This window comes from Pseudonaja textilis, chromosome 5, assembly GCF_049901715.1.
Source record: "Pseudonaja textilis isolate UNSWEBS1 chromosome 5, rPseTex1.2, whole genome shotgun sequence".
NCBI lineage: Eukaryota > Metazoa > Chordata > Lepidosauria > Squamata > Elapidae > Pseudonaja > Pseudonaja textilis.
The window spans coordinates 59149284-59176410 of NC_141994.1; the positions used below are offsets into that span (position 1 = coordinate 59149284).

General features: G+C 39.8%; 1 protein-coding gene across 2 annotated transcripts in view; it reads left to right on the forward strand.

Moving 5' to 3' along the window:
- Nucleotides 1–27127, forward strand: part of TMTC1 (transmembrane O-mannosyltransferase targeting cadherins 1) — a 143969-nt gene that overhangs the window by 20817 nt on the left and 96025 nt on the right. For both annotated transcript variants that reach the window (XM_026719721.2, XM_026719800.2), the window contains exons 3-5: nucleotides 1868–1941; nucleotides 3576–3752; nucleotides 9741–9947. In XM_026719721.2, the coding sequence (XP_026575506.2) occupies nucleotides 1868–1941; nucleotides 3576–3752; nucleotides 9741–9947 (458 nt within the window). The remainder of the gene's footprint in view (nucleotides 1–1867; nucleotides 1942–3575; nucleotides 3753–9740; nucleotides 9948–27127) is intronic.

Below are 27127 nucleotides of genomic sequence, written 5' to 3' on the forward strand. Positions count from 1 at the left end.
ATGCAGGCCACACCCACCCCAGCTCCATGAAGGGGAAAAAAACATTGTGATCCATCAGGTGACGCCGCAAGTTTGACACCCATTTCTTAAGCAGTATTTATACGACAGGTGGTCCTTGATTTATTTATTTAATTTATATTGCTGCCTATTCACCCATGGCGACTCAAGGCAGCTTACACAATGTAAAACCATAATTAAAACAAAAAATAAAAAATAAAAACTAACAAAAAGAATCAAATAAATTTGTAAAGTACAATAGAACAAAATTGGGGGGGGGGAACCACCAACTCCGACCCCCCCGCACCGACGACAGCAGATCACACTAGCCATTTGATGGGCTCCATCCCTCTCTGGGTTCCCCAGGCCCTCTGGCAAAACCAGTGCCTTCTGAAAGAGTGGGGGCCATTTTAATCTCTGGGGCAATGATATTCCAGAGAGACGGAGCCACCACGGAGAAGGCCCTTCTTCTGGGCCCCATCAGGTGTAAGTGTTGAGGTAATTCCCTGTTAGGAGAATGAGCGCATACAGGGAGACGTAGTGAGAGTAATGTTGAATAATACACACACAGCACACAGATACATTGTGCAGTAAATTTAGGTTTTTACTTCCACTAAATGTTTAAGCACAGTCCAGGATAAGCAGTCCAAGTCATTCACAGGTAAAGCAGTCAGTTTTTAGTTCAGGGATAATCCAAATATCAAAGTCCAGTATCAAAAAACAGTTCAGTAACAGACTTACATCAACGATCAGTAACAGTCAATAGGGAAAAATGGAGGAACGGCAACTCTCCAACAGAAGAAACACAGACTCACTGAGACTACACTGACACTAAACAACCCAGGTTTCTGGCTCCATCTTATGGCCATTTGTGGAACCACACCTAATTATAGATTTAGTATTCTCTTAAAGACATAGTATTAAAATGTCTATCCTGGTTTATATATTTCCAACCCAAATAACTGTTAGGTGACTCACATTCCTAACAGTATCTCCCTCAGGGGTGGGACCCACAACATTCATCCTCGCTCTAATGGGTTGGGTAGATGTGACTGGCAAGAGACGTTCCCTTAGATAAACTGGATCCAAGCCATGAAGGGCTTTAAAGGTGACAACTGGCACCTTGAATTGCACCCGGAAGCAAATCGGCAACCAATGCAGCTCCTATGCCACAATAAGGACAGAAAATTTGTGTGTAAAGTAGTATAGTCATTAAGCAAGGCAGAAGAGGACTACATCCGATTTTACAGCCTTTTTTGATGGGGACATTAAGGGAATCACTCTAGGTCATTAGGCAAGATATCACATGACTGGCTTGCAGTCTTCCCTGCTGGCTTCCCCATTGACTTTGCTTGTGGCTGGGAAGATTGCAAATGCGATCACGTGACTACAGGACACTTGTAAGTCCAAGCTGCAAGCCAAATACCTGGACTGCGATCACATGACTGAGGTGCCACTGCAATATTCATAAGTTTGAGGACTGGCTGTAAGTCACTTTTTTCATTGCTGTTGTTACTTTGAACAATTGCTAAATGAACGGTCATAAGTTGAAAATTATCTCAATAGTCATGGTTAGAATGCAGTACTGCAGGATACTTTTGCTGACTGCCGGCTGCCAGCAGTTTGGCAGATTAAATCTCACCAGGCTCAAGGTTGACTCAGCCTTCCATCAACATGCTGACTCTATAAACCACTTAGAGAGGGCTGTAAAGCACTGTAAAACGGTATACACACACACACACACACACACACACACACACACACACACACACACACATACACACACACATATTATTTGCAGGAGCTTTAACATTTAGTCTTGCTGTTTGTTTGTAACTGCTAACTTATTTTGTCTTTCTATTTTTTTTAGGTAACGGGTATAGTCGGCAGAGCAGATGTTCTTGCCTGTCTATTATTTCTTTTGGCTTTTCTCTCCTATAATAGGTATCTGTCTTTTATCTTAGAATGCTTGCCATTTTTAAATAAGACTTATGAACCTTCTGGATTTATTTTATGTGGACAATGCCAACTCCTTCCTTCATAGTCTCCCTTTCCCCCACTTCTTTCATTGAATGACTGGGGAATTAAGGAAAACTGAATTATATTACATCGAAACTTTGAATTGATAGACCCCGGTTTGAAAAACTTTGGATACAATGGACCAAATTTGCATTTGGAGGTCAGCCTCATAATCATAGATGGGTCTGTTGTTTCTGAAGTCTATTTTAGCGAATGCTTCTATGTGTATGCTTGCATTTTTTTTTTCATCTGTGCATTTACCAGCCTTCTTGCTTTAGGGAAGAAAAGGAAACCGTGCACTGCTACAAACCCTATCCATCTTGAATGTAGGAGAAAGGAGCAGGAACACCTGTGGTGGAGTCAAGAAATTCAACATGGGGGCTGCTTTGGCCATTTTTGAAAGCCTCACCCCTTCTTTACATTTGTTGTGGATGCAATGCATGTATAAAGGGGGTGGGGTTTAAGCCACTCCCATCATCTGACCCTTTTGGTTCCCAATTCTCCACAGCTACTCCTGGAAGATAGAGGAGATCCGAAGTGAAGTGGCTTCTCTTTATCATATTCTCCACGTCCCATATATTACTTTTTGATCCTGCTCCTTATCTATCATCATAAAATCCTCTAGCTCTGAAGCCTACTCTGTTTCCTGCTGTTTTTCCATCTCTCTCTCTTGTAGTTCTCTGCTTCTTACCTAACTTGGCACAGGTAGTTCATAGTGGCTTATATGTTCATTCTCCACTGTGTGAAAGTAAACATCAGGATTTTCCTGCTGTTCATCCCAGGAAAAAAAATATCAAGTCATATATTCCCTGTTTTATTCTGCCTTTGGATTTAACAAACTTTTAATGTCCCTCCAAAATAATGAGCGACCTCATTGAAGATACATGATACAGCCAAATTTGCATCATAATTGCCCATGATTATAATTCTTGACCATCCCAAAAACTTTAAAGTCTACCCCTAGTCACTCAGAGTTGTCCTCCTTTCTCCACATCTTGATAATCTTTGAATAAAAATTATAGAAAGGAAAAAAAAGTAGAAAAATCCCATTTTAATATGAAGGGATTATAGGATAATAACACGGCAACAGAGAGGAAACATAATTCCTCCTTTGTGTTCCATATCTAACTCAGCCACTGATTTATTTATTCAATTTGTAAAACCACCTTTTTGCTAGACAACTCTGGGCAATGATATAAATTCTAATAGACAAGGAGTTGGTTTCTGGGTTCAAAATGTCTATTTCCATTTCTTTAGTTTAGATTAAACCTGTCTTAGGGGTTACAGGGTTTAGGACCTGTGATGGTTGCAGAGATTAGAATGCAGTATTGCAGGCAAACTCTGTCTGCAGCCTGGAGTTCAATCCAGATGGGGAAAAGGTTGACTCAGCCTTCCATCCTTCCGAGGTCAGAAAAATGAGGACCTAGATTGTTGGGGGCAATAGGCTGACTCCGTAAACTGCTTAGAGAGGCCTGTAAAAGCACTGTGAAGCGGTATATAAGTGCTATTGCTATTATACAGTTTTCATTTCACAGTTGGCTTTTCCTTCTGCCTTGCAGGAGCGTGGATCAGCTTTATGTTGGGGAACATTTCCCTCCCACTGCCTCTCCATCCTTTTTGCTGCTTAGTTTATTTCTTGGGACTTGTGCAATGCTGGTAAAAGAAACGGGGATCACCGTATTTGGCGTCTGCCTAGTGTACGACGGCTTCCTGCTTTCACAAAATGGATCCAGAATGTGAGTAGAATGTGTAACTTACTATTCCGGCATTTTTTTCTTGCGGAGACAGATGAGCCCATTCCCAAAACTGTCCAGTAGCATGCATGCCCATAACACATGTATGTTAGGTGTTTTACTTATTTACAGGATGTGTGTGGTCACATACTATATAATGATCCATAAAAATAGGACTATCCTTCTCTCTGGCACCAGACCAAAGAACCTTCCAACTCAGTTTTATTTATTTGTTAGATTTATATCACCTTTTTCTCCAAGAGCTTAAGGCAAAGATGTCAAACTCAATTTCATTGAGGGCCACATCAGGGTTGTGTTTGACCTCAGGAGGGCCAGGGTGGGCATGGCCAGCTTGACATCACTGGTGTTGGGGGCACCTATGGTTGCCCGAGTGTTCTGCCAGCGAAAACAGAGCTCCGTTTTAGTTGGCAGAGGGTTGCAGGAGGCTGTCACAGCTGAAAATGGAGCTTGGGTGGGCCGCACATGGTCCTCCCAAGCTCTGTTTTTGCTGGCAGAGGCATTGCGGGCCGGTCCTTTGCTGTTTCCAGGGCATCCCCACAGACCATATCTATACACCCCGTGGGCCGGATGTGGCCCATGGGCCTTGGGTTTGACACCCTTGGCTTACATTAATTCACATGGGTTCCCCCTTCCTTTTATCTCCACAACAATCTTTTGCAGAAGGCTGGGCTGAGAGAGTGTGAGTGGCCTGAGGTCAGTGACTTGTCATGGCTCCAGGTGGACTTGAACCTAGTTCAGCATTCAGAAATAAGGCCAGTGTTTGGAGTGATCCTGTCTCTAAGGGGCATTGCAGCATATTGATTTGTGTCCTTGGTTGCTGGGTTGTTTTGTCTTCGCTCCCTGATTTGCCTTGTGAATTGGGCAGCTGTACAAGTTGAATGGAGCATGGCGGCTCAGCGGTTAAAGACACTGAGCTTGTTAGCTGGGCAGCTGACTGCCTGAATTTGACACCCAAGGTCTGTGCAATGGGGTGAGCTCCTGTCCTTGCCCCAGTTCTTGCCCACCTAGTTCACAAGCATGCAGATGTGAGTAGATTAATAGGTACCACTTGGGTGGGAAGGTAACAGCGTTCTATGCGCTTTTGGTGCCTAGTCATGCTGGCCATATGATCCCGGAAATTGTCTTCAGACAATGCTAGCTCCCTTGGCCAAGAAATGGAGATGAGCACCATGCCCTAGAGTTTCACATGACTGGACAGCAAAACCATTACCTTTACCTTTACAAATTGAATGACCAACAAACAAGCAAAATACTTTAACTACTACAACAAACTGGCTCTCTTAGGCATCTTGTGTTGGACATAAAAGAAGCCTCATTCTTTTGTGCAACAGTGAACAGATACTTGTTGAACAAAAGCTAAACACTTCCATACGTACAATATACATACAACACAACACAGTGTGGCAAATATAAACATTTACAGTTTGGCTTCTGAAAGATTCTGAATGTGTAAAAGACATGACAAATTAGCACAAGAAGAGAGAAGCTAGAAAAGCTTTCCCCCCTGTTTTCTTTCTCTTTTACTTGTTGTTGCCAACTTTGCTTTGTTGCTTTTCTATTTTTCTTAGCATGCACAAATAATAATAGGTAACAATAGGGTAGAGAGCTCAGTAGTAAGTATTCAATTTAAGACAGAAACCTTCATTGTATAATAGTAGTTTACTATTTATTAATGTTATATTCAGCTTTGAACATAAAAATGTATTCAATTGTACATTTATTGACATTGACTTTTCAAATTATAACATTGATATAATACTTTTTCTTTTTTCTGTCTTCAGAAGTCTCAGCTGAACACCAGAGTATTAATAATCTCTAGTCAATATTGTATAAATATCACTATATTGAAATAATATAATGTATTACATATCTTATAATTACACAATTGTTGAAAAAAGCTTATATCTAATCCCTACCTTTAAGGTATAAGATAATCTTATTACCATCTATCTAAAATAATATGTTTCAGTAAATATTTTTCCCTAGAAGAGGTTTTGATATCCAACATTAAGTTCAGTATTTTTGGATTTGAGCTGTAACTTTGAGAGACCCATAGCAGCCTAAATCAAAGACTATCAATTTTAGAACAAGTGTTATACATTTAATTATGGTTGACCTCTGGAGAATTACACATAACTCACAAAATCATAAACTTGCATAAATTACTCATTTTCATTTTCACATTTATCCCTTTGGGGAGCAATTCATATGAAGACTGAAAAGTGAAAACCTCACTTTTGGGGGCATCAGTGAAAGGAAATAGAAGTTAAATATTTGTTTTTTAATACTTTGAGTCAGTGTTGACTCCTGATGACTACCTGGACAAGACCCTGCAGTTTTGTTGGCAAGATTTTTTGGAAGTCAGTTTGCATTTTCCACCTTCCTAGGTGACTGGCCCCAGATTACCCAACTGGCTTTGTGTCCAAGGCAGGATTAGAACTTGCCATCTCTGAATATCTAACCCGATGCCATAAGCAGTGCACAAAACTGTCTCTCAGGAGTTAAACTATGGATGGGAATAAGATCGGAGAACCTTTAAAGTCGTCCTGAGCAATTAGAAAATTGATGTGATAAAAATAAAATAATCTATAATTAGTACAATGAGAATATAATAATACTAATGATATTCGCATTGAGTAGGTAAAGATAAATGTGTCTAGTGATTTCATGTCCATGAGGTCGTCATAGCAACAATATGTTCTTTCAAGTTGGGTCTAGCTGAAGGATTATAAAGTGATGCTCCATTCAGATTATATCTAAGCCTGACCCTGCTTAACTTCCAACCCCTGATAAGGTTAGTCACATGCCATCACCTGCTAATAATTTAGCAAAGCCCTAGATAATAATAATTAGATATTACTGATTATGTTTGATTGCTTCAGGAACATATGGTGCCCAATATCTGGACAATAGAACTTCTAGAAATAGGCTTGTGAGGTCCTGACAAGTTGTATCTTTGTACCTGTAATAAATTGTTTTCAAGTAAAAGAGTTGTAATTTATGCAGTTTAATTCATTATGTCTGCATAAGTCCTTTTTATTTTTGGGTACTGTTTTCTCACCATTTTTAAACAAACAAACAACACCAATACTATAGTTCTAACAGTTTAGACTAATAATGCAGTACTGTCAGAAACTGCAGTTGTCATCAGGGAGGATCAATGAAATAAGAACAAAAGAAGAGCAACAAAATATGAATAAAAGAAGACATCTTCTTGATCAGGACCGACATCCACAGCCCGTGTTCTATGTTATACAATAGCCAACCAAAAACATTTGGGAAGCTTATAAGCTACAGCGGAGAATAATAGTTCCTTTCAGCTGTTGCTTCCTAAGACCCAGCATTTAGAATATATCTGCCGAATATAACTCTGTATTGGTGACAGGAAGGGCATCCGGCCAGTAAACACTCAGCTCATTCAGTTGCCAGACTCCACCCCGCAAGGGATTATGGCAGAAGTGGGATTCCACCAGTTCGCACCTATTTGTTAGAATCGGTTGTTAACATTCTAAGCAGTTTGGAGAACCGGTTGTTAGAAGAAATTACTGGCCTAATCCTGTAAGGAAGGCAGGAAGGAAACATTCTGGTATTGCTTTACAGAAACTGCCTCTCCATTAACCCTTATTACGTTCTTGGCAGGACTAGACTTCCTGTTTCAGGAACTTTTCTGGAGTTTTTTTTCCCCTCCTTTGCTGGTACTTTGCTTATGTGGAGTGACCATTCAAAGTTACAGTGGCACTGAAAAAAGTGACTTATGACCATTTTTCACACTTACGACTGTTGCAGCATCCCCACAGTCATGAGAAGCCAGGCGAGGAGATGTGTCCCTTGAGGTGAGTGATATTGAGTTGGCCACGCCCAGCCAATAAAATGACCACCAAGCCATGTCCATCCAGTCACATGACCACCAAGCCATGCCCACCAACTAAGCCACGCACACAGAACCAGTTGTTAAAAAATTGGAATCCCACCCCTGGATTATGGGGTTATTAAATGAAGATGATGATACACAAACTATAGTTGCAATCAAGTTCTCGTCAATTTCCCTTGGAGTTGCAGATGCCAACGGGACTAGATGATCAACCAAAATCACATAGGGCTTAAGAATTGATAACCAGCGCTATGAATTGTGCTTGGAAGCCTACCAACAATCCATGCAGCCCCCACAGTAAGAGTTTTGAACCAGCTGAAGAGCACCATCATGTGGAATGAATAGTCACCTTGACAAGATGTGACAAAATTATGAATGACCATCAGTAACACCTGGTCAGAACTGTGTAAAGACTAATCTGACTAGAATTTCCATTTGCTATTCCAGCAGGAACCATGAATCTAGATGATGGTTTTCTCTGCAGAGGAGCCCAATTCCAGTGAGTCAAAGTGGGATTTACTCTTAAGAGTTAGAAGGATTTGAGTCCACAACCATTCTGCCTCGATGAGATTAAGTTTAAATCTTTAGCTCCATCCAGACTCTAAAATCATCCAGGCTCTAGGGTGGGGCTTTGACTATATTTCATGATCATCTTGAGATTTAGCTAGGAATAATCAGTATACTGATGATTCCTTACTCCATAGTGATGGAGCAGCTTGTTATAGATGTTAAACAGTAAGTGTCAGGGTTCCGGCAGTTACACAGAGGACACACAGGACCAAATCCTGAGACACCTTCCATCAACACGCTTGAGAGCTCAGTGTCTTCTCCTAGCTTGAATCATCACCAAGGGAGGAGGAGAAACCACTGCAGGTACAATGCTCCCAATTCGAAATCCCCATATATTCAGGAAGATACTATGCACAGTGATATTGAAACAGTCTCAACCCCATGCCTAGGCCTGAATCCAACTGAAAAGGATGCAAATAATTCATTTCATCCAGGGGCCTCTGTAACTGCTATTTCAGTACCTTCAGATAAGTTATCTTTTCAGTTCCTTTCCTAAAGTTCCAAGGATAGATTCTGGTTTTTTAAAGAATCTGTTACAAAGTGGGTTGACATTTTTATCAAACTGCCTATTGTGCTGCCAAAATCCCTTTCCTGGTCAATTTCATTAATATATCTGTGAAATATGCTTTTTTGTGGTCAACATTCATCCTTTTATATTTGCGTACCTTGAACCACCTTTGCCTTTTTGAATGCAATCAGCAGTTTTGGAGAGATCCTTCTGCAACTCTTCACAATCCCCTTTTTTAAAAAAATTGTACTACCTTGAATCACAAACTCCAGGATGCTGATATCCAAGTCAAAGGCACCAGCTCCAATGCCAGTCCTTAGGGGTCTCATTTTGTGCATCTTGGTGTGAGATATGCTCTTTTCTTCCCATTCTCTGTCTCCTTGGTAGCTGAGTTTTCTCAGTAGCTTTTGATAAAAGGTTTTGTCAAAGGCTCTTTGAAAATTCAGGTGTACAATATCTGTTGAGTCACTTTTACCTGCATGACTGTTGATACCCTAAAAAAAGATTAGAAATATAGTAAGGCAAGACTTAACCATTGTAGAAGTTCCCTTGATTCTTTCTTTTCTCTTTTTTTTTTAGAAAATTTCATTTTTCTATGTGTTTGCTTGTTTTTTGTTTAATAATAATTTCAACCAAATACTTAGATAAAGTTAGTGTTTGGGGAAGTAAATGGAAGGAGACAATGTGTAACTAAAAATAACATTTTACTTCTATTTTATTAGTCATTGTTTATCTTCTACTTTGTTTTTTATTATTTTTGTGTGAGTCATTTCTGTTTAAATAATCTGCCAAAGCCCATGCAATGAAACCAACAAATAAATAACATTGAGAGGGTACATATTTAAATAGTCTTAATTTGCTTCTTAATGTCCAGTCCTGGGCAGCCACCTAGGTTGAGAATTAATCTTTGGATCAATTTGTGTTACCTCTCACATGGGTACTATGCTAGCTTTTTCTCCTTGAGAACAAGACAGAGGCAGAATTCTGTCTTACTAATGCTTTTGATTCCTTTGTTTATTAGAAAAAATGGAGGACTACATGTGAAGATGGCTGGGCAGCCAGCAGCTTCTCTACAAACCCCTTTACATTTTCCACCATCCAGCCGGGAAAATGGGAAGCACCGTGTGGCTCACAAGGGGACATGGAACTCCTGCCACCCTGCCTCACCTGAAGAACAACAGAGCAATGGCTATTCTGTCTTGAGAAAAGCTCCATGGGCTGTACTTAGGTACCAGAATCACACAATTGTTTAGATTATAAATGTATGCAGAATGGTAAAGAGATGTATAGGGGTAGGAGAAGGAGAAGGAGAGCATGAGTCAGAGTGTTTATACTTTAGGGATGGGGAGCGATAAGGCAGGAGTGTAGGGCAGTGGTCCCCAATCTTTCTGGCTTGATGAACTGGCGAGGGAGGTGGGATGATTCTCTCCCCCCTGCCAGTTCGCAGAGCAAATGGAGCTTTGTGTGCCACCGCAATGCCTGCCACGTGTGCAAATGGAACTATGAGCACAAGCGCCTGCTATCCTCGACTTGCTTGGCCCGGTTCCAAACAGGTTGTGGCCTGGGGATTGGGGACCCCCGGCATAGGGGATGTCAGCATGGATCAGATTTTTATGGGGTGGTGTAGAGAATAATGAAGATGACCATGACAAAGACGTGCCAGGGTAAAGCAGGTCTGGAATCCACAACAAACAGGTTATGCTTGTAAGCAGTTAAGACAGACATCTCATGTAGAAGCCCTGATGATGCAGTGGTTAGAATGCAGTATTGCAGGCAAATTCTGCCCACAGCCTGGAGTGGATCCTGATGGGGCTCATGGTTGACTCAGACTTTCATCCTTCTGAGGTCAGTAAAATGACGACCAGATCATTAAGGGCAATATGCAAATAATGCTTCTACCTTATAAACCATCCAGAGAGTGCTATAAAGCAGTGGTCCCCAAGCTGGCTGAGGAACTCTGGGAGTTGAAGTCCACAAGTCTTAAAGTTGCCAAGGTTGGAGACCCCTGCTATAGAGCACTGCAGGGTGGTATGTAAGCCTAAAGGTTATTGCTATTGCTATCTCTCTAATTCCCTGAAGTATAAGAAAAGAAAGAGGTACAGCACAATCAGACTTGCAAGATGGATGTCGGCCCATTGGATAGACCAGACCAAGAAAACAATTCCACAGGAAGGCTAAACCTACCGTCAGCCATTCAAAGCAGTGCAGACCAGAGAATATTAATAACCATCACAGTACCATAATCTTGCAATCTTTCAGACTTCAGTGAGATGCCCTGCCTTTAAAAGCTTCCAGAGAACTAGGGATATCAATGCTGTGATGCTTTCTGTACTCCCATTCTTGCTTTGGATTCATGTTTCTCTTATCAGACTTTTGTGTAGGCTGCAGCATTTCTTCCTGTTCTCTTAAAGTTATCCTCAAAGTCTGTTATAGCTACTATTATTTAGACTGGCTATGATAATGGAATCTTGCAAGTCTTCATCTCTTTCTTTCCATTTAATAAAGATAATACCTTGCTTTTGTCTTCCTTGTTATGCGAGGTTGTATTTGTATATATGCAGAACACTGTCTGTTAATATATTTTTAAGGGCATCTCTCCAGAGTACGAAATGTCTCATAGCTAGCTTTAAGAAATTTTCCTCCCATTAAACAGTGAGCGCGATAAGTGTTCCTATTTATGGAACTAGATTGCTTTGGTGAAGTACAATTAAAACCAGACCCACTTTTTTTTGTACTTTTATTGTACTTGATGACTTGCTTTTTTAGAAGGCCTTTAAAGGTTTAAACTGGGTGATTCTTTAGGGTGATACACATAAACAAGTTGCCTTAAACATGATGATAGGCATATGGGGTTTTTTTGTGCAATTTTGTGGTTATGCATCTTTTATTCCCGAGAGAAGGATCCATTTCAGCATTTCCTAATTTTTTATTGGATTGTGTTTGAATAATTACCCTATAAACACACAACCACATAAAAGAACAGGATATTCCTCTTGCAAACTTTAGGCTCTCTTCTTCTTAGATTCCTTCTTTATTTTAAAGCAAAGAATGGTTATAGTATTGTAACATATCCAATGGATTGCATAATAGATCACTCAGATCTCAGATCACAATAAATCTATGAGCAGTGAGATCTCTTTCTTTTGGCTTGTTTTATGCCTTTGGTCAGGATGTTAAATGTTGTAAGGCTATAAAACTGATGTCTTTGTTTTATCATTATTCAAAGACTTGACAATTCCACTGCATTTGATAGATGTTGAGTGTGCTCAGATATTGTTTATATTGTGCTTTTTATCTTGGGGCCAAAAGACAGCAAGGCATTGCTATCCGTGCTCCTTGGCTAATGCTGGAACCAGCAGAACAAAAGGTTAGGAGCAAGAAAGCTGAGAACTCTGGGGAAGCTGTAAGACTCTTTGTAATTAAAGGTCCAGGATTCGCCAGTCTCTGCTGCTTGTATAATTTGTGTAGAGACTCAAAGCCTCTGCAGGATACAAAGACACAGAAGGTCTTTTCAGTGCAATTGTAGTACAGGTATGACCGATCTCTTAGTAACTGTTTAAGGTACAAAGGATCCTGAAAAAAGATTTATGATTTGGTTTTGAAATTCCAATGTCCATCCCCCCCAATAGTCACATGATTATATTTTGGACCCTAGATAACTAGACTATGTTTGCAGCCATTTGCAGCATCTAGCAGTCATGTGACCAGCAATGTGTGACATTTTTGCCAGAAACTGGTATTTACTTCCTGTTTCCTGCAAAACCTGCCCCTGAGTGAACAAGGGGTTTGTTTAACAACCACAGTGTTTGCTTAATGATTGGGTTTGCTTTACCACCACGGCATTTGCTTAATTGATGCAAAAAAGGTCATGAAATCATCATTTGATGACCCACTTTACAACTTTTTGCCTCAGTTAGGGTCACAAGTCGAGGGTTGCCTATATTCTCCCATGATTGGCATCTCAGCCTAGTCTTCTCCATGTCTGTTGGCTTTCAACAGAGATGGAGAACTTAGGGCTTCCTAATATGGCCAACAGACATGGAGAAGACTAAGTTGACATGCCAATCATGGGAGAATATAGGCAGCCCTCGACTTGTGATATATCAAGGGCTATTGAGCCACAGATCTTTTTTCCCTCAGTTTATAGCTTTCATTATCTACAGCTGGACATGAATACTGGCATAGAAACATCAGTTTGCTAATGCAATTGAATCTCCCCAATGTTATCTAACCTTTCTTGACATCTAGGAAATAGACTTGGTTCATGGATTGCTTGCTTAACAAAGATTGACTGAATAGATTATGATTGGCTGTAAAACTGAGATAGCACGAACCAAAACAATATTTAAGAGTGGGAGGATGAGAGGAAATGATGGACCAGGACAGAAGGAAAAGTAAAGCAGTTTTTTTTCCTGAGATGTGTTTGGAATTTTTTTTAAAAAAATCTTTTCTAAGCAAGGCCTGGGAATTTCCTTTGTGTGTTTGTTTTTGTTCATTTGTTCATTTAACAACAGTTATACATGTCATCTCACCAGCTCTGGGCAGTGTATATGAACAAACCAAGGCAGATGATTAAAATAATCCACTAAATAATAATAGGTATAATAGCAAACAATAATAACCGTGGCTTGGATCAAACTAGGGTCCAAAAACCTGTTGAGAGAAAGCTGGTTTAAAGACATTCCTGAATATTTTCCCCCAACATTTTGATTTGTTAAAATAGTGACATGCAAATGGGTGTACATGAAATTGTGAAGGAAGAAGCCCTGAATATGAGGGTTGAAAGAAAAGTAATGCCTCCAAAGTTATAAGTTGCCAACTGATGGCAATACTGATGCGCAAGAAATTTTGACATGTTCTTAGCACTTGTTCTCTCACTCCAGTGGGTGGAAAGTTGCTAGTAGAAACATTTGTGTTGCTATAGTGTGTGCAATGGAAGCCTGCAGTAATATTTATAAGTCCAATTTAAGCAACTGCACCATGTTTAGAGGTTCGATTGCTGATTTTCTGTTGAAACCCTGCTGAATACAGATTATTTATGATGATGATGTTGACATGAGTAAGGTGCATCACTGTGTCCAAAAGTGTAAAATGCTGATGTAGGAGATAACTAGTCTGAGCCCAAGGGAGGGGTCAAATGCATCATCAGTCATGAGTCCCTTCATGCCCGCAAGATATCTAAACCCAGCCCACCTTGAATTCTGTTGACTCTTATCTACCGCCAATTTGTTTTGATAGCAGTTTAGATTCTTGTGGAGAGCTTACACTTACAATAAACCTATATTCATTTGAACTGCCTGGACTCCTGATTTCCTGCGCTTGACAGGTGAACTAGAAAAATCTGACTGGATGACCTTTGACAGCAGCTGACAGCTTTTGCAAAGAATGGCTGATGAACTGATTGAGACAACTGGAGGATCACCCAACAAGAAATTGTTGCTATGCTTGGCATTTTGTAGACATAGAAGGGTTGCATTATTGATATTCTTCTATATCTGAAGGTGTGTGTTAGTTAGATAGGTTGCTTACATGCTGATGGCATGGATGACAGCTTCAGGAGTTAAAATTTGGCAGCAGTTGATGTCATGCTACAAAAGTGAAGGTGAGGAATTTCTTCACGCATCATGACAGCTGTCAAAACATCAGCTTATTATTATGACCTAGAAATTTATGGCAGTTCAAAGGATATCCACACAGCTTTACCTGTGGGGAAAAAAAGAATAACAAAAAAAAGGCTTTGGCAAGAAAATTCATGATGACAGTTTGGGGAGATACAGATGGTGTTTTTCTTATGAATTTGCTTCAGCTTGGCACCCCCGTCAACTTAGACCATTACGTGCAACACTCAAAATTTTGAAGCAACTATTAAATGGAGTTTGGAAGCACAAGAAGGAATTGCTGCTACTACATGACAAAGCTAGGCCTCACATCTCCTGAGATATCCAAGAGGATGTCCATCTAACCTTGAGGAGTTGGATATCACCATCCTACCCAGATTTGCCCAGTTTTGTTGCCATTCCATGTTTTTCCAAAATTGAAGGAATATACTTAAGGATATTTCTATGATGCGAAGAAGAGCAAAGGACTCCCAGCACCTGATTGTAGAGACAAAGTATGGAATACTGTCTTTTTAATAACTTTATTAAATTTTAAAATAAATAAAAACTAACAACTAATAACTGACATAGGAGAGAGAGAGAAAAGTAAAGAATGAAAGAGAAAACAAAATGAAAAGTGTAGAAGAAAGAAAAGGAAATACAAAGACTTGGCTTTTTTTTTAACAGGAAGTCTTCATCTTTTGACTGTAATTGAGCCCTCAATTTTGGACATGTCATGATGATTTTAAATGAGTCGCCATATGACTGTATAGGATTTTTTGTCGTTAAGCAATTGTAGCACTCCTTAAGCAAATATAGCAGTTGTTGAATAAACCCATTTTTCTGTATGGCATTTTTTTTTTTTTTTGCAGAAACCAAATGTAAACAAGTTCTGGCAAAACCCCCCCCCCCACAAAAACAAAATGGAGTAAATCATGATCACATGACTGTGGGATGCGGCACATTGCCGTAAATGGGGCTGATTGCACCCAAAGCACCCAAAGCACAGTCATGTGACTGGAGGGGGGCAGGTATTGTAACTTTGAATCCGTGTTGTAAGACCTTCTTTTGAGGTCCATTGTAACATTGAATAGTTGCTAAGTGACCAGTTGTAAGTTAAGCTCTTACTCTCAAGTTTACAACATGACTTTCCGTTTTTCTATTTTTCTAATCAACAAATCCAAATGTCATATTTTCATCTTTCCCATTTTATGGAAAGAGTTCAGAAGAGGCTTTCAATCAGCATTAAAGTTAATGACTTTTCTCTAATTAAAGCTATCATGCTGTCTCACCCAACTCCATCAACTTCACCAAACTTCCATTTGAAATATAGCCAAATCTTTCCATTGTTGTGCACATAAAAGTCTTGCTGTTATTACAATAAATAATAACACAATTCCATGAGTTTCTCCCCAACTGTTTCACCATCAGTACCCAAAAGAATATTTCTGGTTACAATTTTATGTTAGTCTTTAAAAAAAAATTGAATTAATGTATGTATTTGAATCTAAAACTACAAAGTGTGACATTCTTTTGTGATTGCTTTTAGAAGCATGTCCATTGTTGGCAAAAGTGCATAGCATATGGTGATGATTGATTATTTGTTCATGAAATGAATTCTGGTCATCAGTATAGATCAAAGAATATTCAGATTGTTTTGAACGTAAACTTTGTTGCTGTAAATAACTTGATATGATTCATCTGTGGGATTACTAGCTTATAACAAAAGTGAATCCAGAACCATCTGTTCCAACTGTATAAAATGACAGTTTCTCTCTGTTGCTGCAGCCAACGCACCAATAGATTCTGTAATAGATGCCTTAAATGCATTCTATCATTTTAGAGTGTTAATTGAATCCTGATTAATTTTAAAAAGACAATTTTCCTTCTTAATATATTCCACAGGAAGAGTATCTCTACACAGAGAAATAGTTCAAGAGCCACTTGGAATTAACTTGTTTATAATTATTAATTTCCTAAGTTAAAGTCACAATTTGGAATTGCAATAGAGCCTATAGAAGAATTCATAACTTGATCCACCAAAACAGAGGAAATAAATAAAAAATAATCTGATTTAAAACTGTTTTGAGGAGCATATGAAAAAAGAATATGTTTTTAATTTAAAGGATGCCAAATATCTACTAACAATTCCTTCCAGTTTTGAGAAAAAATGTGTTTTGGAGTGCTTCTGTCTAAACTGAAAATCTTGAGTTTGGTTGAATATGGATAGCATGCAGAAGACAGTTTTGTGAAATAATTACATGTGAAATATTTCAGTGGGTTTTTAGTAGGGCAATAATAATAATTTCCCAATCTACTTTTATTTTTTTATTTTTCATTTTATTTTCTCCGCTTTGTATTCCTGGTACTCCTCAATTTGATTGCCTAGCAACCTTTCAAAATTACAATGGACCCCCAAAAGGTTATAAAACTAGAAATAAAATAAATAAGTAAAATAAATAAAATGTTTTAATGTCTAGGGACCCTGCAGTCAATTGACCATATTTTGGGTGCTTGGCAATATCCCACATTTGCAGCATCTTGTAATCACGTGGCCACGATTTACAACATTTTTCCAGAAATCATTGTTTACTTCCTGTTTCTGGCAAAAAATGTCCCATAGTGAATAGTGGATTTGCTTAACAATCATGGTGTACGCTTAACAACTGTGGCATTCATTTAACCATCACAAAAACATTGTAAAATTGGGGCATGGTCACGAGATGATCCGCTTTATAACTGTCATGACTTATTGCAGGCTCAATTACGGTTGTAAACTGAGGACTACCTGTAATTTGTGTTAGTTTATAATCTTTTTAAAAAACTTAATAAAATTTGTTTTAAACAGTAAGAGAAATAGTGTGATTAGCTTCCTTAACTATAAAAATATATGTTTTATTTGTATAATGTTTATATTCAACATCAATTTTAAGATTCCTGTTCAATATGATAGCTCTTCCACATCGCTTTATTTCAATATCCGCTAACATGGTTGTCCATTCCAAGTCCTAGAGCTGACAAAAAAATATTCATTAAGTAAAATGTGCATTTCTTGCAGCATAATACAGTACTATAAGATTGCAAATCTTACAATTTGTTGCAAATATGCTGGCTTCTTTTTAGAAAATACATTTTGCTTTTATTTTGGAGTGCAAATTTGGTAACCAGATGGACATATTGCACAAATCCATTGTTTTTTTAACTGTGATTTGTAAAAATTATGATTTAGCTGCCTTAGTGCACCAGGCCGTAAACCAGGGTTTACAAACCACTATAGCTGAGTTCACTCAATATGCTCAGTGTAATTCACTCAGTGTAAGAGAATCATGTGCTTGTTATTAAGAGAATTTGGCTTCTCCATTAACTTTGCTTGTCAGAGGAAAGGGGTTGTTAAGGCCACAAATGGCAATTATATGAACCTGGGATACTGCAAGTATTGTAAATGGTTGCCAAGCATCTGAAGTTTGATCAGGTGATTGTGGAGATGCTGCCACTGTCAGGAGCACAAGGACCAGTTGTAAATCACTTCTTTCAATCCTGTTATAACTTCAAATAGTCATTAAATGAATGGTTTTAAGTTAAGTATAGATGTATTTAGTACGAGGAATTCACAGTTTTCTCTCTGACCTGGGGATTTGTGTTGATTTGCAGGTTTCATCAAGCTATGATGGTTGCACTCTTGGATCTGTGAAACATTTGATTTTAATTTCTCATGCTTTCCCCTTGTGTGGATTAATGTAAATTCAGTCATCTCTCCAATTGTTTAACCTGTGCTAAGGATATTCATGAGGCTTGTCAGATGAGTCATTTCTATTCTTGTACTTCAGCGCAAATCTGCATTCCAAATTGTAGCTACTTTGAAATTAGTTTGCTGCTAATGGCTTCTCTCTTCTCCCCAATTCCCCCAAACTAGAGGAATTATCATTTTGTCAGAATTGCAAAAAATGTTTTATTAGATGTCTTTTCACAACTTCGTCCTCAGATGTTGCCCTTCTATTCTCAAAATATGTGGTTGAATTTAGTTTAAGGAAGAGTTACTGTTTATTGAGAAATGTTTTATACTCCAGTAATTAAATGGGGGAAATTAATACTTTCAAATTAATGCTTCTAAATCCATCTAAAAGGTGAGAACTGTAATTTAGGTGAGGAATTTTCTCTTCTTCCATATTTATGCAAAAGAAAGATGTTTTTATGCTATTTTTTATTTATTTGTCAAATTTTGAAAACTCCCTCATACAGGAATTCTGGGCAGTATGCAAATAAAAATATTAAAAATTTTAAAATTGCATATAAAACTTAAAAAAAGGAAAACAATTATTAAGATTCAACATTAAAAGATGGGAGGAAGGGCTTTGGGGCATGGTCCTCTGTGAGTCTCAAGCAAGACAGCAGAGCCATGTTTTCAAACTTTTTCTAAAGGCCAGGTAAGTGGGGGCCTGTCTCACCTCCGGGGAGGGGAAAGTGTTCTGCAAGTGGAGGCAACAGGAGTCCGATCTTTTTGGACCCTGCCAATACAATTCTTTAATTGATAGGCCTGCAACATACTTTCCCTGCCTGACCAGATGGGATGGGCTGTTGCAGTGGGACCAAGATAGTTCCATAAATAACCTGGCCCCATGGCATGTTAGACTTTCAAGTTCATCACCAACACCTTGAATTGGACCTGGAAATAAATTGGTGCCCGTTGCAGCTTGTGCAGCAAAACTGTTGCATGTGCTGTTATTTAGGTGCTCAAGTTTAAGGTACACCACTGAGAACAAAAAAAATTGCTGGTAAAAATATGTATTTATCTCTTTTTCTGGGTGAATAGAAGGTGATCTCTCTCATTTTAAGGTAAATAATAGCAATGGCAATAGCACTTAGACTTATATACTGCTCCATACTGCTTTATAGCACTTTCTGAGCAGTTTACAACATCAACATATTGCCCCCCAAAATCTGGCTTCTCATTTTACCAACCTTGGAAGGATGGAAGGATGAGTGAACCTTGAGCCCCATCAGGAATGAACTCCTGTCTGTTGGCAGAGTTTGCCTGTAATGCTGCATTCTAATCACTGAGTCACCATGGCTCTTAATACTGAAGCTAAATTTATTTTCCTCAGGTTAATATGAGCTTTGCTGCACTGAAGATGCATTGCGTTATAACTCCCATCATAATTATTACAACCAATTCTGGTATTTATTATTTATATTTTCAGCGTAGAGAAATATGTACTACAAAAGACAATTATGTATATATGATACTTATTATATCTTGTATATTCACTCATGAAAGTTCTTTTTTCAACCAAATAAACTAATAAGAATTTACAAAATAACTTCAGAAGTGGACTATATCATAACAATGACAACATGACAAGAATAGAGCAAAGAAACGAATGCAACTGTAGGAATTATAATCCCTGTGTTAAGGTGATAAATATTAATTAGACTTTGTTTATATAAAGCCTGGTGGATTATATCTATATCAGATGTGATAAAAATGCAGTAGAAGAACATTGCTTATTAAATTGGGTGAATTAATTGAATTAATATGTCTTACTAACTGATGCTTAACACAATATTATTGTCTTATAAAAGTGTTCTTAAATCATTTACTGAATTCATGCCATGATGATTGCTTTTAGCTTAGATGGAAGTTTCTTCTTAGACTCTACAAAAGAGGATGTGATATTTAATAGTGACTTGTTTTGGCAGTTGGGGGCTGAACAGTATGTTTGTAGGGTGAATTCATTGATCCATTTTACCTCAGAATTCGTCTTCAAATTCCCACTCCCCTCCCCCCCCCTTAGGGGCTGAAAATATCAGTCCAGTATGAAAATGTCATCCAAGTATAATCTAAATGGGCTAGGAGGGAGCCAGGGGTCTATAGGTGGGGCAAGGGATATCATGAACTTCATCATCTTATTGGAGCAATGACATCATGGTGCACATGATGTCATATTGATGGTTTTTACAATGTCTAACTGAAGTGGTAATGCAGTTTCCACTAAAAATATCCAGAAGCTCATGGGCTAAATTCACTATTTTATGAAATAGAATAATTGTATAATTTGTCTTGCAGATTTGTAACTTGGCAAAAATTCTCATCTCTATAATCTTTCAGACAATTTGGCTATTACCCAGCCTTTGCAGAATGAGACCATTAGTTTTCCCAAAGGTGCTTCTGAAGTCATAACTGAACAACCTTCTTGGATGAGAAGTGAAACGTTTTCAAGGAAAAACAAAGAAAGTCCAGGTGACTTTTCAAAAAGCACCTTTGGGACAATTATAATATGGATGATGGAGAATCTCCATAGATACTACAAAACCACTACTTCCTTTTCTTAAAACCCTATTGACAATTTGCTGGATCCTTTCAATCCTGGCTATGATCTTCCATATAAATAATTTTTATTAACATTGGTGCAGCATGGATTAATTCCACAAAATGCCTGGCATTTTAGGATGAGTGCCATTGTTTGTGTGTAGGAAGAACACGTTACCCCCCCAGGTTTTGTTTCTTAAGGGTAAGGAAGAGAGTGCGGTTTAAATAAGACCTAGTATGTCTCATTTAAAGGTTAGTATGTATTATTTAAGGTTCAAGAAACCAGGAGTCAGGATAGAGTTCAGAACGCACTGTGATTATATTCCATGCAACCTATAAGCAAGAATCTGATCTACTAATAGTCAAGGCAAATTGGTACCAGATAAGAGTCAAAGAACTTCAAGGGGCTGGACTTACATCTCTTTTGAACTGATGATGCATTTGATCCTGCCATCAGGAACAACTTGGTCATCTTCTATATTTTATATAGGACTATGGGAGACATAATAACAATCTTCCAATATTTGAGGGGCTGCCACAGGGAGGAAGAGGGCAAGCTATTTTCTAAAACACCTGTAGGCCAGACAAGGAACAATGGATGGAAACTGAACAAGGAGAGATTTAACCAGGAAACAAGGAGAAACTTTAGGAGAAACAGTGAGAACAATCAACCAATGGAACAGCTTTCCTTCAGAAGTTGTGGGAGTGCCAACACTTGAGACTTTCAAGAAGAGATTGGACTCCCATCAGAAATCGTGTAGGCCGTAGGGTCTCCTGCTGGGGCAGAAAGTTGGACTAGATGACCTATAAGATTCCTTCCAACTCTGATTATCTGTTATCTGTTATGTAAATGTACAAACAACATATATGTGAGGGGCAACATGGTTCTTTCTGGGTGTTTAAAACCATATAAACCCAACCTAAATCTTTGCAGTGTAGGACAATATTGCAATCCATTGTTCTCAAGTTCTTGTCGTTCCTAATTGCTGTGCTATACTAAAAACCCAGCCCGATCAATATGGACAAGAAAATATCTCTCCATGTGGAGTACAGTAATCGAGGCAGTTTTCGTACATTGCCTATTTAGATATAGATCCCAGTTTGTTTCTGAAGAGAAAAGAATAAATGGAAGGAACGTGGCTCAGAATGAACCATTCATTTCTTCACATAGAAAGTCACAACAGCAGAACCTCATCACCTCAGGCAGCATTTGTAACACTTAGTTTGCCGGGATTTAGAAATTGTCTTTAGATGCTTTACTTTATTAAAGCTAGAAAACTTTCCCAAAGGGAAAAACTCATTCCCTGATTCTTTTTTTTTAAATCTTCCCCAAGGTTGTAAATGGGATTGCAACTCTCATTAAAAAATGAGAGGAGATTCCTAAAATGATATAAAAAAAATACCAAGTAAGAAGAAGCAGGGAAACTTGTTAATTATTTTCTTTTAAAATACTGCCCTGAAGTGAATGCTGTGTGTTTTTCACCTTACAGTGGGAATTCATTTGAATGCTGAGTGTAGATTGGGTGCTTTTTTTCCCCTTTCACAAAAATAATGAAGGTGCTTCTTCTTTAATGGGATTTTGCACAGATCATCATTATTCAGCGATGGATATTGATACGATCAAATAATTTGTGGATATAGGCAGAAACTTCAACCAGACATTTAACCGAATCAAAGGCAGGAAATAAAATGACATGCAAACATGAAATCCTTAGGATTCTATCAGACACCTTTAGCATTATTTTCAGGAAAACTAGCCTCCCTGATTAGTTATTTTCTATGAATCAGGAAGACTCATTTCACATATATTGCTAATCCCAGACTAAACATGGTGCACGAACAAGTCATAATGACCTGGTTTGCACATAGCATTTAACTCTGACAGATGGTTTCACACATCTTGCTACGCCCCAAACGCAGTGTGGTTTAGCCATCTTGAATTCACTTGGTCTGCTTCTGAGTATTGTGCTAATATAGCTGGAGTCTTTATGTTCTGCTTATAATTCAGAAACCAAATAGAACGGCTTGATTTACAAACACATGAACCATAATTTTAGTTTGTTTGGTTTGGAGCTTAGTATTCTGTGACCTAGGCCACTTCGGCTTGTAAATCATGATTTATAACATGACTTGCTCTGCAAACTCAGCCAATTTTGGTTTATTCAATAAAGCATAGGTAATATGAGCAGGCTTAGCATGATTTGTGAACTCAGCTAGTTTGCATGGGTAAAATAAAAACAGATATGCTGCCCACATATCTCTTCAGAGTTGAACATTGGTAACAAACAGGGTGGAAAGTAATGGTATCATAACCTCATTTTTAATAAAAATGAGAAGATTTTTTTCTGCTTAGTTCCAAGTGGAGAAAAGCTACTTAAATTAATTTTGCAATGTTTTCCAAGTCATTTATGTGGGCATACATGGTGTATTTCATTATAAATTCATTTATGGAATGTTTTTTATTGTTAACCACTCTGGAATAGATTTTTATGAAAGATTGTACATAAGTAGCTATAAATAATGGGAATTTCATTATAAGTAAAGGCAAACACATTTGGGGCTTTTTAACTTAGAGTTATAGCATAATAGAATTCAGAAACAAGGCTCATTAAGTTTAATGGCATTTACTCCCAGGTAAGAGAGAGTTATGAGAAACTTTATATAATTTTTACTGGCTATTAAAATTTCTTTTTTCTTTCTGATAATAGTAGAATTCAGGGGCAACACATCAAATTGTGCTGTGTGTGCATGTTTGTGATATGATGAAAAATAGGGATATATGGCTCCCAATGTTACTCTTTTTTCAAGGTTTCATTCTTGCAAACACGTAATAAATATTATTTTTCTTTATGTAGATATATCATATGCATCACAAAATGTGGACAAATGCAAAAATTGAAAGATAATTACAGCATACTTGGCATATTAGTCAGAGTAGAAATAATATTTTATTTTAAAATGGAAACCAGAAACACATTTCAGTGTTGCTCCTGAAAATTAACTTGTTCAAAATGAGCTATTAAAAATATTCACACTATTTTTCTTTGAGCTTGAAAAAACAAAATGACCTTTTTCATCCACAAAATCCATGATGTCAAATTCAATTAATACTCCTGTGAAAATTCTCAAATTTCACAGTAAAGCTTAATTGTGAAAATTAGACTTAAGTTGATTTGCAGACTCCCACAATTTCATCCTGATTAGGTTCACACACGAGACTACTGTTTTTACCTTGCTGTATTACTTATTCCATGGCTTATGACTTGGTGTGTTGTGCAAACCTAGCCAATTATAGTTTATTCAATAAACTGTATTGGGCCATGTACATGAACACCATTATATCCTCTGTTATGTCCTTGGGGCTGACACCAGTTCCCCATCAGGTCCGCAATTCTTACAGGGGCGTTCTTAGTCCCCATTGGCTGGCTCCCTTCGACAGTCGGCTATAAAAGCCGGCTGCTAGGTCGAAACCAGCTGCTTTTCGCTGGTAGGTCTGCTGTTAGCTGCAGGACGCGACAGCCCTTTATTCCCATGAATAAAGTGTATGTTATGACTGTAGCTCTGGTGTGGCCTCCCTTCTTTCTGAACTTAACATTGGCGACGAGGATGGGATGTGGCCAGCCAGCAGCTATACAAGAGCTGAATATCACGAATCTGAAGCGCTGAACCGTAGCCGCGACTTTGAGAGCTCGGTCAGCCATTTGAGAAGGAAGCGAAGCGGAGCGTGTAGCCGCTCAAGAACACAAACTAGCTACAAGAGAGTGGGCACTGAGAGCCTCAGCCGCCCAACAACAAACTTGCCAGAATTGCGTGTAGCGAAGCTCCAGCGCGACGCTCACGACCGCTAAATCCAGGCGCGAGATTTAAATCGCTGTCAGCGCGCAGCTGCAGCATTGCCGCCTCGCCCTTGTAAGGGCGCGAAATTTAAACGGACGTCAGTTATAGCATCTGTTCCAGCCACCAAGGGCTGCAGAGAGCGAGAAAACCCAGAGAGATTCCACGAGCTGAATCACCAGACCGAATTGCACTGCGAGCGCAGCTGCTACCTGTACAACCCAGAGAGAACTCAGAAGCTGAACACTTGTTAACAGCACTACAAACTGTAGCTGCTACCCTTTCCAGGGCCTGTATTCCCAGTGAGACTTATTTTACCTGCTGAAAGCTGAACCAGTCATGAATGCGAATCCAGCGTTCCAGCCATTCAAACCAGACGAAGATAAATGGGACTCTTATAAAAACCGTTTTAACCATTATATTGATGCTGTGGGTCTGGCTGACGCTACAGACAACAAAAAGAAGTCTTTCTTCCTGAGCTACTGCGGGGCCACCGTATTCGACACGGCAACAGCACTGTTCGCCCCGAGAGAACTCAAGAATGTCCCATGGTCTGAGCTACTGGAGACCCTCTCCAATCATTATTCGCCAAAACCGTCACAGATCGCGAGACGCTTCACCTTTCGCATGAGGAAGCAAGCGGAGGGAGAAACCATAAACCAATATATGGCAGCCCTCAGAACCGCAGCCCTGCACTGTGAACCCTGCACTACCTTGATGACATGCTCCTGGACCAACTTGTCTGCGGGGTCAAGGATGCAAGACTACAGAGGCGGTTGTTGGCAAGGAAGGACCTCAGTCTAGCACAAGCCATCGAGGAAGCCCTGGCTGCAGAATTGGCAATACAATCAGCGGCTGAAATACAGGGAAGCACCCCCAAAGGTAATCCAGTCACTGTACATTCTGAGGAGGCAGTGAACGAAGAAGAGCCCATCGAGCAATCTGAAGTGCACCGTCTCAAACCATTAAAGCAGCCACAGGTAGGAACTAGACCGAGAGAAGGCAACGTACCTAGGCACACCCCGCTGTGCCTCTCCTGTGGGGGTCCCCATGCCAGAGCAACGTGCAGGTTCACAAGTGCCACCTGCAACAACTGCAGCAGAAGAGGACACATCGCTAGGGTGTGCCAGGCAGCACACGTGGCTCCACAAAAGCCACCATCTTACGCCCCCTCGGGGCCATCCAGGCAAGTAGAAAACTGTTTTACATGCTATCAAGCTAACCATACCTTCTTAACACCCAATAAAATTAAACTCTCCATTCATTTAGAAGGTAAACCCTGCCTAATGGAGGTCGATACCGGGTCAGCGCTCTCGATTATTTCATGGAGCACGCTCAAGAAGATACGTCCCAGCCTGTCCAGGAAACAGCTGCAGAAGAGTCGCCTATCCTTACGAGACTACCAAGGGAAGAACATTCCAGTAATCGGAACAGGCAAGTTCCTAGTCAAATTCAGAACCTTTAAAGGACACCTGCCATTAGTGGTAGTTGATGGTGCCCTTCCTAGTCTTTTGGGGTTGGATTGGTTCCCCTCTCTTGGCCATCACGGGGCCCAGGTCGTACCACGTCCAGTTAGAAGACGGGCGCATTTGGCGAAGGCACCTGGATCAGTTGAGGAGCCGGCAGAACAAGCACGCCACCACCGAACCAGAGACCACAGCAACATTCCAGGCACCGCATCCGGCACCAAGCTGGGACACTCAGAGTAACCTGCCTCCACCAACCGAACTGAGGGAGCAGACGGCTGACCGTGACCATCCCACGGAATCAACATCCATCCCCAGCAGCTCCCCTACTGCACCGGGAGACCGCAGCGACTCAACAACCCGGCCGGCGTCCGGCGAGCAAGGTCGGGTGGCTGGACAGCTACCAAGGGACCAAATCCCGCTGTCCTGAACTCTGTGCCACCCGCTCCTACACCCGAACTAAGACGATCAGAGCGGCAACACAAACCGCCTTCATACCTCAAAGACTACTCATGTTCGTATCTGGGGGAAGGGTGTTATGTCCTTGGGGCTGACACCAGTTCCCCATCAGGTCCGCAATTCTTACGGGGGCGTTCTTAGTCCCCATTGGCTGGCTCCCTTCGACAGTCGGCTATAAAAGCCGGCTGCTAGGTCGAGCCAGCTGCTTTTCGCTGGTAGGTCTGCTGTTAGCTGCAGACGCGACAGCCCCTTTATTCCCATGAATAAAGTGTATGTTATGACTGTAGCTCTGGTGTGGCCTCCCTTCTTTCCGAACTTAACATCCTCCATTTGCAGAGTGCTGCTCTTCTCCATACTGCTGATTTGGTGTTATTTTAAGACCTGTTTCTCCCTCTTAGAAATCTCTTTCTGAAAGTTCACAGGGCCATATCCCCAAATTTCGGGCTTCGGGCTCTCTCCACCGGACCTGCGGGCCAGGGAAGCAGCGGTCTTGTCGCCTCGCCGCCCTGTCCGCAGATGGATGGGCACTATCACTGCCTCGGGCAGCAGTGAGGGGTAGGGGTTTTGTCCCCTATTTTATAAATCACCATCACTGTGGAACCGGTGGGCGGTTAGAGAAAATTTTACTACTAACAGAGGTACAAAAGTGGGGGGTAGGTATAAAAAGGTTGACTGCCCCTGCTCTATAGCGTTTCCTGCCTGAGCTGGAGGTTGGACTAAAAGACCTCCAGGTTCCTTTCCAACT